Genomic DNA, 14,363 nt, shown 5'->3' with positions numbered 1-14,363 from the left:
AATCCAACCAGGGACTCTCTATATAGCTAAGTATGGGGCCAGGGTCCCCAGGGGCATGTGTCTGAGTGTAGAAGGGGTGGTGGGTCCTGCACTGAATCAGAGTTTTCGAAAGAAGGAGGAAGTAGGAGAAGAATGCTGGATAGACAGTCAACTGTATTCTCCATACCTAGATAAGACAAATGTCAAGGCAATGCAGAAAAAGTTGTGGTGAAAAGCAGCAGGAACTAAAATGCTTAAAGCATCACTCAGTCTGAGGCTCTCCTATTAAGAGCTCACATTCAGGGAGGTGGGTTGGACCCATTGGTGTGCCACAGAAAAATGGCCCTGCTCACAGGAGGCAATTTGATATCTGGCCGAAAGTGACATCAGCAGCCTGAGAAATTAACCTGTTACTGGAGAGAATTCAGGTATTTGATCCACTTTCTCAAGCTTTGTAGCTGGTGAAGAAGGTGCAGCTAGCACTGTGCAAGCTACCTGCACAATGACTGCAGCTGACTTTTCTCACTTCACCTTCCCATGAGCTACCGTCATTGATTCAGCGGGAACGTAATAAGCTGCTACCATGAGCCAGGCCTTGAGCAATAGTCCCCTGCCCTCAGGGAGTCCTGATGCAGAAGGGGAAGATGCAGATCAGAAAAGAGGCAATCGTATTACAGTATAAACAAACAGGATGACAGGAGAAGCTTGTGGTGCCACAGAAGTGTGGAGCATGGTGATGCTTAAGCTGAATTGGGGGTTCAGAGAAGATCTGCTGGATGAAGTGATTTCCAGACTCAAGCCTGGAAGATGAGTAGGAGCTCCCAGGTGAAGAAATACGGAGAGAGAGAAGAAACAGGGAAACTCGCTGGGCAGGTGACTGCTTTAGTGTGTGTGTTTGTGTTAGGGGTTGATCCTGAGAACTTTCAGGTTTCTGGCTTGTGCACCCTGATTGAGTGGTAATATCTTCTAGTGAGATGGTGAACACAGGAGGAGTTGCAGTTTTGATTGGGAAGAAATGAATTTAGTTCAGAAATGTTGAATTTGAGATGCTTCTGGTTCAGCTAAAAGGAGGTACATAGTAATAAGCTAGTTCTGGAACTCAGAGGCAGAGACCTCCTCTGACCACCTGCTTGACATCTCAGCTTAACACGTCCCAAACTGTCCTCTTGAGTTCTCTCCCTATGGTGCTTCTCTACCCTACCCTCAGTTTTCCTCGTCCCTCTAAAAGATGCCATATCATCTAGATATATCCAGAATATATCTAGAATCCACCATTTCTCTAGCTGTCAACTGCCGTCCCTTAGTCTAAGCTTCCATCTTCTCTCAGCTGAATTACTATAATAACCTCTCCCCTTATAAGCCTGACTGCCTAATTCATTCTCCTCAAAGTAGCCTGGATTATCGTTTTCAAATTTTGTAACTTTTTTGCGGGGGCGGGGGGCTCACCTTTTAATGACTTTCCATTGCAGGTGGGCCCTGGTGGTCCAAGCTGACTCCCTCTCCAGCCCCACCTGTAACCCTGGCCTTTCCCTGTGGTCTTCAGTATGTCAGGGCTTTTCTGCCTTGGGACATTTGCGTACATTGTCTTGTTGTCTGTCTCCTTAAGGGGTCCCTCAGGTCTCAGGTTGAACATCACCCCTGCAGAGAGGTCTTTCTTGCCTGCGCAGACTGAAACTCATCTTCCTGGTTATTCTTTCTCCCAGAACCTGGCTCTTTTCCTTCATAGCACCTGTCCCAATTTGCATTTATAGTCATTTTTGTCCCAATTTGTTCAATGCCTGATTTGATACCTCAATTTTATCAGACCCATCTCCCATTTTTATAACAAATACTTCCTTTTTACTTATCCTCAAATGAAATCTATAGATAATATAACCTCCCTATACATGTAATTTTAAATCAGTATAACATCCTGGCAGTGATATAAAGGAGAAATAAAAAGGAAAGTAATTCATCATAAAACAATTTATTTCAGTGTTAAATTCCTAAACTCCCAAGGCTGACTACTCCAGAAATCATAATGAAGTAATCAGGCCTGCACCTATTAGGTAAAATGACCATGAATGCAACAGTTACAAATATTGGCTAACATAGTTATTTTTTATTAGTGACTCAGATACTAACAGCAATGTAGCCAGTGGCATGTGGTTTTCTGTGATGGTAAGTAACTCCTATGATGTTTGTTTTTTCTTTTTCTTCTTTTTTTTTTTTCTTTGAGACAGGGTCTCGTTCTGTCACCCAGGCTGGAGTGCAGTGGCATGATCTCAGCTCACTGCAGCCTCAGTCTCCCAGGCTCAAGTGATCCTCCCACCTCAGCCTGCCAAGTAGCTGGGACTATAGGCACACACCATCACACCTGGCTCATTTTTTATTTTTGTAGAGATGGCGTTTTGCCATGTTGCCCACACTGGTCTTGAACTCCTGGACTCAAGCAATCCACCTGTCTCAGCCTCGCAGAGTGCTGTGATTACAGGCATAAGCCACTGCACCCAGCCTCCTGTGATGTTTCAAACAAAATAAAGTTCAATCTTTCTCCTTCAATGTGGACTGAAATTACCTTCCTAGAAAATTCATTAAAGTCTGAGGGCCGTGGCTCATGCCTATAATCCCAACATTTTAGGGGGCTGAGGCACGATAATTGCTTGAGCCCAGGAGTTCGACAACAGAGCAAGACCCCTGTCTCTACAAAAATAAAATAAAATAAAAAAATTTCTGACTAGCTGGGCATGGTGGCACATGCCTGTAGTATCAACTACTCGGGAGGCTGAGGTGGAGGCTAGAGCCCAGGAGGTCAAGGCTGTAGCAATCTGTGATCATGCTACTGCACTCCAGCCTGGGTGACGGAGTAAAACCCTGCTCAAAAAAGAAAAAGTTTAAAATATGCACTAAAGTTATGCCAAAAAAACTTTATTTTTTTATATATGCAGCAGAATCAGGTCCTAGATTCATGCGATTATAAAAGGTGTTCCATGGTGAGCAGGTCTATGCAAACCTACCTTCAAAGGCCGAGGGAGCTAAGAGGCTGAAGAAAGAGACTGACAAATCCAGTTTCTCAGAAAGAAATATTTAATAGAGACTTAGAAACAGAAATGATATCTAGGTAGGCCAAGAGATGGTGGATTCTCACAACCAACCTCCAGAAAGTATCCTTTATATAGCAAGCTTTTAGGGTAAAGACACAGGAAGCTCATCATCCCTGACTTCCTTTAGAAACTCATGACCACGGGGAGGTTGTGAGGGCTTATCTGTGCTACTGGAACACCTTGAATTGTAGGCGTCAAACATTGGTCATCATGGCAGTTTTACTTCCAGATGGATCACTCTTGCTATGCAACAGGCTGTTTTCCCACAAAAGAGTTTTTCATGTTTATGAATGTCTAGCAGTACACTCACTAGTCATGCGGGCCTGGAGCTGGTTTTCCTCATACAGGTCATTGTGGCACCACGGCTCCCACCCTTAAATGCTAGCAGAGTTTCCCCATTCATTTTGACAATTGACAGCACCTCCCAAATGTCCGAAATGCCCCCCAGACATAGGGTGGTACTGCCCTAGCTGAGAGCCCTGTGCCTACTCCTCTGCTGTACTCTACACAGAATGAGGGCAGGGTCTGTGTTGTGTTCACTCGTCTATACACAGCACTCAGCACCTACTTGCCAGATATTTGTGGAGTGAATGAATGAATATTCTATCAACATGAAATTTGTGCCAAAAAGTTAGGAAAGGAGTATACCACATGGAAATGTGACCAGACATTTACCTTCTTTCAGCATGCTTTAGGCCAGCTGACCTCTGTTTTAGTGCAAGAGACTTGTAATTATAGCTCCAGACAATATGGAATTTCAGCTCTAAATCCTTTACAACTGGGGAAGTCACCTCACCATGCACAGAAGAAATAGCACTGGCTCCGAAGTTGTGGTTTGTCTTTTTTTGGAAAGTCAGGCTTGTCTGCCGAAGAGCTCGAAACACTTGACCAGCTCTCTCATTTATCTTAACATGTGTATGCTATATTTATTCTCCCTTCACAGATGGGGAAGTGAAGCTTGCCTGAGGGCTGTATTTAGCTAAGTCTTGATCCTCTGCCTTGTGGTGGTCAGCTTAGATAAAATGGAATCCTAAAACTTGATTTTTATCCCGTAGTGTGAACCTCCTCCCACATTAAATCTGCTAGTAGGGCTGCTCACAAGGGTAAGAAGTGTTAGTTTGAGTGTTTTTCATCATGTGACGTGGCGGTCTTCTAGTTCAGGGCCCTGCTTTTAGAGATGAGGAAGTGCCAGTTCGTCACAACACAGTTAGATAATGACAAGGCCAGTCCTCTAGCTGGTTTCTTTATGCTCCACCAGATGTAAATTTTCTCTCCGTTTCCTCCAGCCAACCTAAACAGGAGTTACAATCAGTCAGGTGGCCAAAAGGAAAGCACAATGGAAAAGAAGCCCAAGATCTGGTTCTCTAGCTCCTAAATAATTGGTATATTAATTAGGAGGCTGACTTATTATAAATCAAAATATATGAAGATGACAGTAGCTGAAAATAAGAAGCTAAACCTTTAATTTCAAGAATTCTTTTACTAAGTGCTAATCAGGCCAGTGACATATAAATACCATTTCACAACTGAACTGAAAATTAAAAAAGAAAAGAAAACACCAGATGTTTGCAAAGTTTTTGAAAAACAGTGACCTCTTAAGAATTTATAGCACCTAAAAAAACCTTTCTCTTCCCCAAAATTTTCTTTAGTCCAAGAGTGCTGGGAGGTAGTAGGAAGTGGTAGGCAAATTCAGTAAAGTCATCACTGGTGAGTTTTGAACCAAACTTACCAAAGTGTTTTCAAAAAGGACCCAACCCAGCTTCCTTGAAAAACAGAGTTATTTTTAAAGAGGTAAAAACTGATATTTTCATTTCACAAAGTTAAATATAAAATGAACTCAAAAGTGTCAAAATGACTACACAATAGAAATGAGGTTTCAGGCCAGGCGTGGTGGCTCACGCCTGTAATCCCAGCACTTTGGGAGGCCAAGGGAGGCGGATCACGGGGTCAAGAGATTGAGACCCTCCTGGCTAACACGGTGAACACCCGTTTCTACTAAAAATACAAAAAATTAGCCAGGCATGGTGGCAGGCACCTGTAATCCCAGTTACTCAGGAGGCAGAGGCATGAGAATTGCTTGAACCCGGGAGGCAGAGGCGGCAGTGAGCCGAGATTGTGCTATTGCACTCTAGTCTGGGCTATAAGAGTGAGACTTCATCTCAAAAAAAAAAAAAAAAAAAAGAAAAAAGAAATGAGGTTTCATAGGCTACTCTGACCAAGCATTACCATAGACATGTTGTGATATATAAGTTAGATGTAGGAGAAAACAGTTGCATTCTCAGAAGCTGGCTTCATGACATGTGTCCTCTGGACTTCTGTGTAGCACCCTTTGAAGGGTGGAGGGTTTCAAGAGCCCGATGCCTGTTTTGGACTTCTCGCTAGAAACAGATGTTGTAGATGAAGATTACTACTGTGTGCCTTGGAAGTGACACAGAGAATTGCTACTGCACAGACCACAAAGCCACCACTTTTCAGGGATATTCTTACTTAGTTGTCATACGTTTTATGTCTCTCTTCACGTAGTCAGAAGCTGCTTTAGATTTGGGAAGGCTGGGGCTTATCTGTTACCCCTTGTTCTAGGTTGTTTCTCATTCTAGGTTGTTACAGAGGAAAACTCTAGTAGGTTTTGATAAATGACTCTTTCCTACATCAAAGTACTATCCTGCATTATTTGGGATTGTAATACATTCCTATAGTACTTTATGGTCTTCAAAGCATTTGTCACTGATAAGTCTCCCGTTTTTCAGACAGACAAACTAAGGCCCTAAGGAATAAGGGACTGGACTAAAGTTGCATTCCTAGCATGTTGGATACGTTCAAGTTCTCTCCATTCTGTAAGGACCAACTCAAGTGCCTCTTCCAAGAAGTCTTTTCTTAGTGTCCCCTCATTACTACTTTTTATATTTACCACATTCTAACTTGTAATATCATGTTCACATACATCTTATCTACCTTACCATGAACTTCCTAAGAGTGAAAGCTGTTATGCATTTGTGTGTATCTCCTCACCTATCAGAATTGTTCTTCTTGGGTGCTAACCTGATGCACGTTCCCACACCAGCCTGCAGTTTCCTCTTCTAGGCTGTGGCTTGGAGGTCTGCAAGGCGCTGGAGTGGTGTCCAGGCACAGTGTGGGCACTGCTGCACATTCAAGTGCATTGCCTTATTTTTAACATATAGATACTTAATGAGAGAGCTTTGTAAATGTTTATAAGGTGTTTTACAAATAGATGTTATTTGAATCTCATCCTTCCCTCCTTTATTTATTGCAGTTAGCACTGTTCTGGGCACATAGTAGGTGCTTAGTAATGTTTGTTAAGCATTTCTATATTCACTTGCTCCAGCTTACACTTTTATTCCCTCCTAATGTTGTATATGACTGTCTTTTTATATGTTTATATCTTGAATTCCCAACTAAACTGCAAGCTCCAGAGGGCTATAGTCTCAATAAATCTTTGCTGATTGCTTTTAAATAATACATGATAGCATACCAGCTAACAAAGCATGGCACAAGGTAAGTCGTCCAATGTGAGTGTTTTTATTTAAGAAACGTTTTGGATATGTATTTTAAAATAGACATACACATCCCAAAAACATATATTTTAAACAGAGATCACTAAGGTAGGAGGGAACACCCAGGTCCACATGAAGGGGACAAAGAATAGTGCAGAAGTAAGGCTCGTGGGCACTGCTGGCTGAGCTGCACACAGAAAGGGGTCTCCAGCTGATGGCCATTGGCTACATTTCTCTGTGGCATTGGAAGAGCTTTTGTTTCCTCTCAGAGCACATTTCTTTCGTTTTTTGTTTGCAGATTCTTGTCAGGTGGTAAGTGTGTGTGTGTGGTTTTTTTTTTTTTTTTTTTTTTTTTGAGACAGGGTCTCACTCTGTCACCCAGGCATGTTCATGGCTCACTGCAGGCCCAACCTCTTGAGCTCAAGTGATCCACCCACCTCAGCCTCCTGAGTAGCTGGGACTGCAGGCATGTGCCACCATGCCCAGCTAATTTTTGTATTTTTAGTAGAGACAGGATTTCACCACATTGGGAAGACTGGTCTTGAACTCCTGGACTCAAGCAATCTTCCCACCTCGGCCTCCCAAAGTGCTGGGATTATAGGTGTGAGCCACCGCACCTGGCCGTGTGTGATATTTTTAAAGTAAGGTTGTCATTATCACATATCGAGGACTCTTCAACTAGGGACAGCCTGAACACTAAGCTGCCAGAACACACTTAAAAACTTGATACTTCTGGTACTTAGCCAATTGGTAAGAAGCTAAAGAGTCTGCCATGCAGTCCAACAGCCATGCTGACTAAACTCACCAGTTCTTTCATTGTTTTGATGTTGAACAGCTGTCTTTAATACACTTTTCTGTACTCCTGAGAATGTTCTAGTTACCATGCTGAAATGTTTAACTACCTACATTTTAAAATTAGAACTAAAATATAATTGGTTTGTTAATTAGGAGGACACTGGAGAGTTGGCTGTGAGAAGTTGTGACTTTGATAAGTCGATCTTTTAAAAGTAAGGGCAGTTGCTCTACATTTGACTTCTTTGTGTTCTCAAATTTAAAATATATGGCTGAAGATGAAAGATTCTGCACACCTCCACTTATTCATTCCCAAATCCCACATTTCATATTAAATTCACACAGGACACTATGTGATGCATATAAACCATTTTATATGATGCAGGGTACAGTATGCACAGGGGATAATTTATTTTCTAAATTTGCTATTATTAGACTTCTAATTACTCAGCTGGATAGAAGCAGAAAGGTCTCATTCTTGTACTAACTGCCGATTTTTTTTTTTTTTTTGAGACGGAGTTTAGCTCTATTGCCCAGGCTGTAGTGCAGTGGTACAATCTCTGCTCACTGCAGCCTCCACCTCCTGGGTTCAAGTGATTCTCCTGCCTCAACCTTCTGAATAGCTGGGATTACAGGTGTGCACCACCACGGCCAGATAATTTTTGTATTTTTAGTAGAGATGGTGTTTCACCACATTGGCCAGGCTGATCTTGGACTCCTGACCTCAAGAATCCCACCTTGGCCTCCCAAAGTGCTGGGATTACAGGTGTGGGCCATCATGCCCGGCCACTAACTGCCAATTATTTAGCCAGAGATGACAGGCAGAAGGAATTCATTTTAGATTGTTCAGACTTAAGAAGTAACATTTCTTTCCAAGGAGGTCTAAACATATGTGTGTGTTTTATTTTTTAATAGCCCCAGTTCTTCACATTTTAATTAATCAAACAAAACCTGCAATTTAAGAAATATCTAGAAATGATTGGTCCAATTGTCCTCCTTTGTGCCCACGTCTCTCATGGAGGAAAGTCAGGATTCACTGTGGTTATGAAAGGAATCTGTACAATATATTTACCTTCTGTAAAATATTTGGATTAATATTGTTAAGCATCTCTAGGGAACATGGCATTCAATTAGTTTTTATTTCTTGTCATCTCTCACTAGAGAAAGAGCGCACACTTCTGTTTCCCGGAGGAGGTAAACTTGCTTGAAAAGTAAAATTTCCATTAAAATCTCTAATTTGGCTTTCTTAAATATAAATCTATTTTTGTTACATTTTAAATAGTCTTAAGGCTAAGTGACTAATTAGTACAGTAGTAATATATCATTTTCTTTTATTCATCTGAAAATTATACTGTCTCGAGAGACCTGAGTTTTGTGTGTTTTGATTTTATTTCTTACTAAAAGACTTCTCTGTGATTGGAGGGAGCTGCAAAGCTGAGGCAAGTGTGGGACTCAGGGGACCCTGCGTGGATTTGCAGAGGAATAAGAGACTTGGTTTCCCATGGGATAGAGAATTTATGTTTAAGCATTGAAAGAGTTCTTCGATGTGCGAGGTGTTATGCGGAGTGCTTTAGTTGCATTATTTCATTTATTCCTCATAATCCTATGGGATAGTATCCCCATTCCTATTTCTGTGAAAACTGGAAATCTAAATATGGATGAGGAGTGCTTTTTAATGAGAACACCCCCATTTCCCGGCCATGACAACTGCAGGTTTGCTCAGAAGTGTGGAGTTGCCGGGTGGGATGCTAAGATGACATACTCTTTCTTTTTTTTTTTTCTTTTATGGACTTGCAGTTTGAAACAGGCAGTAGAGCCCAGAAAGTACATACAAGGCACTCAATTGTACAGTTTAACACAAGCTGATTTTTAAAAAGTTAAATTTTCAAGAAGTCTTCCTCTAGTAACTGTCTGGGGGTATAACATGTTTCATACCCACCCTATTTGATCTCTTCATTGTGAATTTCTTAACACCAGAGCACTGCTTTAATCAAAACCATTTAGAGGCGTTCACTTTAAAAAATAAAAGTTGCAGAAGATTGGGGGTGGCATTTCCCCTGTCGTCCTGTGATAGCCAACACCTGAGAAATCTTTTAATGCCCACAGCTCTAGATTATAGGTGTGCCCTTCAAAAGCATCACAGAAAAACAAAAGGGTTACCCACCAGTCAAGGGTTTGAGACATTAACATGCTTTAGTTGAAAGTTATATTATGAAAAATGTCAGAAAAATGCATGAAAGGAAAATTGTTCCATGAGGGAAATACTACTGCTGAAACTCCAAGTGGAAGATGATGTTTTTAATATTCCCTTAGTTCCACATTTGTGTAGTTCTGTAGTGAAACGAGTCATTTAAGAGGGGAGGTGGCCCGGGCTAAAAATAAAGTTTCTTTGAAACCAGATGAGAGTCTAGCTATGCCAGAAATGGAATCCGGACTCTGTTCATTCTCGAGAATGTAAATAAGTAGAATTTTGTGTCACATAAAATAGTCTATGCAAAAAAGGATATTCACTGCCTTTTGTGATACAGACTAAAATAACCATCAGGAGTATAGCTGTTCTGGGGACTCTGAAGCAACAGTGTAAAATGATATGGTAGTCTAATGTATTCTGATTTAGAAAGATGTCCAAGACAAAGAAAGTGCAGAACAACAAGTACTGCATGATTTCATTTTATGTACAGATGTATGAATATGTGCAGTTACTGGTATATTCATGCATAGAAAAAGAACTGGAAGAATAAACATGAAAATATTAAGTAGAGGGAATGAAAGTTGGAGAGTAAAGGAGGATTTTGGTGGGTTTACTGTATATGTTTCTCTTTAAATTTTCTCACACACACACACACACACACAATTAATAAAACTATAGAAACAAGGAAAGCAAAGCTTGAAGGTCTCAGTGAAGCTGTATAGTGGTTAAGAGTATAGACTCTGAAGTAAAAACTGCCAGGATTTGAATCTCAGCTCCTTGACTTACTGGCTACACATCCTTACGCAAGTAATTTAACTTCTGTGCTTCAGTTTACTCAAATGAAAGTCAGGATTAAGGGTACTTGTGTCATATTGTTGTTACAAGGATTAAATAAGTAATCCATGAGAGAGCATATAGACTAGTGCCTGACACATAGTAAATATTTAGTATGTATTATTATAAATTATAATACTTAGGCAATGTCTAGCTATATTCAATTCTTTGTGCAAACTTTTTAGTTAAAAATGTTTTTAGTGACAGCGTTAGTGATCATAATGTATTTTTCCAAAGTTTTCATTGTCATTGTTAATGATATTGTCATTTTTTTTTTACCTCATGGGTGTTCAGAACTTCACAAAGAAGAATAACAAAAACAGAGTTATCTGATTTTACTTAGAGTGCCATACATTCCACTAGTGGAGTACTCCTGAATTTGCATCTTTGACCATGTAATCTAATGTACATATTACTAGTAAACGATAGAAATGTAAATACATAATGAGGCTTTTCTTTGTTCCTCAGGAAGACTATGACCGTCTGAGGCCTTTATCTTACCCAATGACCGATGTCTTCCTTATATGCTTCTCGGTGGTAAATCCAGCCTCATTTCAAAATGTGAAAGAGGAGTGGGTACCGGAACTTAAGGAATACGCACCAAATGTACCCTTTTTATTAATAGGAACTCAGGTATGTCTGGTTTGATTTTCTGCATTTTAGAATAAGCTCTTTGGCCTGTCGTAGAGGCTGCTCTCAGACAAACAGTCCCAAAGCTGAGCAAATGATGTAAGTGTTTAATCTCAGCTGCAAGTTAATGAGTTCTATCATATTTTTGGAAAAAATTGTGCCAAAAGAAAGCAATTATATTCCTGGTTTTTTAAAATTAAGTTCTTTTGTTTAATCTTTTTTTGGTATGTGGGAATTAAGTGGGATTACATGCTTTGATTTTTCTTTAAAGATTTGTAATATTATGGGACATTATTGACCTTTCTTAATTAGATTGATCTCCGAGATGACCCCAAAACTTTAGCAAGACTGAATGATATGAAAGAAAAACCTATATGTGTGGAACAAGGACAGAAACTAGCAAAAGAGGTAATGGAACACTTACAGAATTTAAGCATGAATGTAAAAGATGCTAAGATAACAATAGAAGCTAATTTTATTGTGTATTTACTGTGTGCCAGGCGGAGTGCTTTACATGCATTATCTCATTTAATCCTTGCATGAACTCAGTGAGGTAGGTCTGTTTCCCCTGTTACACAGAAGAGACAGTGGAGGCTTGGAGATGTCAGATAATTCGCCCAAGATCCTGCAGGTAATAAATGGCAGAGTTGGGTTTCAGTCCAAAGCCTGACTCCTGGGCCGAGGCTCTTACACCTTTGCTACATTGCCAGTGATATTTTCCTAAAAAGTCACATATGGAAAAAAGCATCGGAAACTCGTGTCACTACTTTCAACCCTTCTTCATTACTTAAACAGTTGCACTGTGCCAAATCAGCTCTGTCTTAAGACTCATTGAGTTAGACAGTGGAGCCACCTAGGATGACAGTTTAAATTTGTGGTTAAAACCAAAAAATGATGACTAGGTTTGAAAAGAAATGTGTTGAAATTTCTCCAATCTTTTTATGAAAAGAGGATAGAAAATACAAAAATTCTAAAAATACATATAACAGTGTTGCATGCAATACCTTGTAGCTTATCTTCCTTCGTGCCCCAAAGCTAGGTTTACTTTTTCCCCTTTTTTCCCATTTGGCCTTAACATTATTGGATTCTATTTTTTAAATGTTGTGATTTCAATAGGACTTTGGTGGAAACAGAATCCATATATGGTCTTTTTTTTTTTTTTTTTTTGAGATGGAGTCCCACTCTGTGGCCCAGGTTGGAGTGCAGTGACGGGATCTCAGCTCACTGCAAGCTCTGCCTCCCGTGTTCATGCCATTCTCCTGCCTCAGCCTCCCAAGTAGCTGGGACTACAGGTGCCTGCCACCACACCCGGCTATTTTTTTTTTTTTTTTTTTTTTGCATTTTTAGTGGAGACGGGGTTTTACCATGTTAGCCAGGATGGTCTCGATCTCCTGGCCTCATGATCTGCCTGCCTCATCCTCCCAAAGTGCTAGGATTACAGGCATGAGCCACCGCGCCCGGCCCATATATAGTCTTTTAAAATGTAGTATCAGGAGGCAAAAGAAAGCAAGAAAACTTTCTGGAGGACCGTTTTTCCTAAAGCAAAAAATAAATGGCTTTACTAACAAATCACTTCAGAAATTCCATGTATTCAGTTTTGTAATCTTGGGGAGAGAAGGAATTTCTAAATGTCATAAAGATAAAAGCCATAAATGAAAATATTAATGATTTAACTGCATAAAAACTTAATACCACATCAAATGCCAGAAATAAAATGAAAAGTCATATAACCTGAGATGGATGGCAGAAAAATGGGTTAACATCCTTAGTATACAGGAACCTCTTGCATATGAGTTAATCAGAAGAAGCCACAGATTCCAATAGAAAAATGGGCTAACAATGAAAAATTCACCCCCCAAAATGCAGATTGCCATTGAAGATAGGAAATATGTTCAAACTTATTCGCAGTCAAATGTAAGCTCAATTTGCACCTATAGAATTGGCAAAAAATGAGAAATTAATTATAATACCCGTGTAGTAAAATGGACACTCTGTTGTACTATTGGTCATTGAATCAAAGCAGTCTTGACAGTATGCAAAATCCTTAAAATCATGGACACTTTTGATCAAGCAATTCCATATGTAAGAGTTTATCCTAAGCAAATCATTAGGATGTTGGTCAAAGGGTACAGTGTTAGGAGGAATACATTTTTTGAGATAACACTGCACAACATGGTAACTACAGTTAATAATGGTGGTGCTGGGCACGGTGGCTCACACCTGTAATCCCCGCACCTTGGAAGGCTGAGGTGGGCGGATCGTTTGAGCCCATGAATTCGAGACCAGCCTGGGCAAGATGGTGAAACCCCATCTCTACCAAAAAAAAAAGAAAAAAAAAAATTAGCTGAGCATGGTGGTGCATACCTGTAGTCCCAGCTACTTGGGGGGCTGAGGAAGGAGGATCACTTGAGCCCAGGAGGTGGAGGTTGCAGTGAGCCGAGATAGTGCCACTGCACTCCAGCCTGGATGACAGAGTGAGACCCTGTCTCAAAATAAATAAATAAATAAATAATGGTGGACTGCATATTTCAAAATTGCTGAAAGAGTAAATTTTAAATGTTCTCACCACACAAAATGATAAGTATTTAAGGTGATAGATGTTAATTATGTTGATTTAATCATTTCACTTGTGTGTGTATATGTATATAGAGAAAATATTGCTTTGTACCTTATATAAAATTATAATTTGTCCATTTATAATATTTAATAATAAAAGTAAATTATTAGGGACATACTTAGAGCTACAAAGATGCTGAATTGTTTATAATGGCAAAAATTCCCTGCATCTATTAAAACTTCATACTATCTGTTAAGATTTCATATTTATTATGTAGCTAAAGGGAAAAAAGTAGTTGCAAAACAGTACGATCTCATTTCTAGACTCATCAGCATTTGGCACAGTTGCGTCCTTCCTGAAACTTTCTTCAGTTGGACTCTCTTGGTTTTTCCCCCCTCTCATTGGACTCTGCTCCATCTCTTTACCTCCTTGGTCCCTGGTTGGAGGGCCCCAGTGATGAGCACTCAGCTTTGTGGATGTCTTCTTCTATAGCTACACTCCCTAGGCCTAAATGAGCTTCTGTCAGTCTTGTAGCTTGCACAGTCTACAACCAAAGATTCCTAGATTTCCATCTCCAGCCTGGACCTCTTTCCTAAATTCTCAATTTGGTTATCCAGCTGTTTACTCAACAAGTCCATCTACGTGGCTGAGTATCTCAAAATTAACATGTCTAAGATATGATTCTTCTTTTACCCTCCAAGCCTGTCCTCCCAGTTACTCAGGTCAGAAGCCCTCAGCTGGGTGCAGTGGCTCACACCTGTAATCCCAGCACTTTGGGAGCCCGA

At 40.3% G+C, this 14,363-nt stretch overlaps 1 protein-coding gene across 5 annotated transcripts in view; it reads left to right on the top strand.

Annotated features, from left to right (window-relative positions):
- The window catches only part of RHOQ (ras homolog family member Q), a 41,536-nt gene that overhangs the window by 22,570 nt on the left and 4,603 nt on the right, over positions 1-14,363 (top strand). For 4 of the 5 annotated variants that reach the window (XM_016948475.4, XM_063789884.1, XM_016948474.4 and 1 more), the window contains exons 3-4: positions 10,860-11,024; positions 11,334-11,429. In XM_016948475.4, the coding sequence (XP_016803964.1) occupies positions 10,860-11,024; positions 11,334-11,429 (261 nt within the window). The remainder of the gene's footprint in view (positions 1-10,859; positions 11,025-11,333; positions 11,430-14,363) is intronic. The other variant, XM_054677825.2, reaches the window with a different exon arrangement.

Source organism: Pan troglodytes, chromosome 12 (genome assembly GCF_028858775.2).
Source record: "Pan troglodytes isolate AG18354 chromosome 12, NHGRI_mPanTro3-v2.0_pri, whole genome shotgun sequence".
Lineage (NCBI taxonomy): Eukaryota > Metazoa > Chordata > Mammalia > Primates > Hominidae > Pan > Pan troglodytes.
This window is presented reverse-complemented; position numbering and strand designations above follow the sequence as displayed.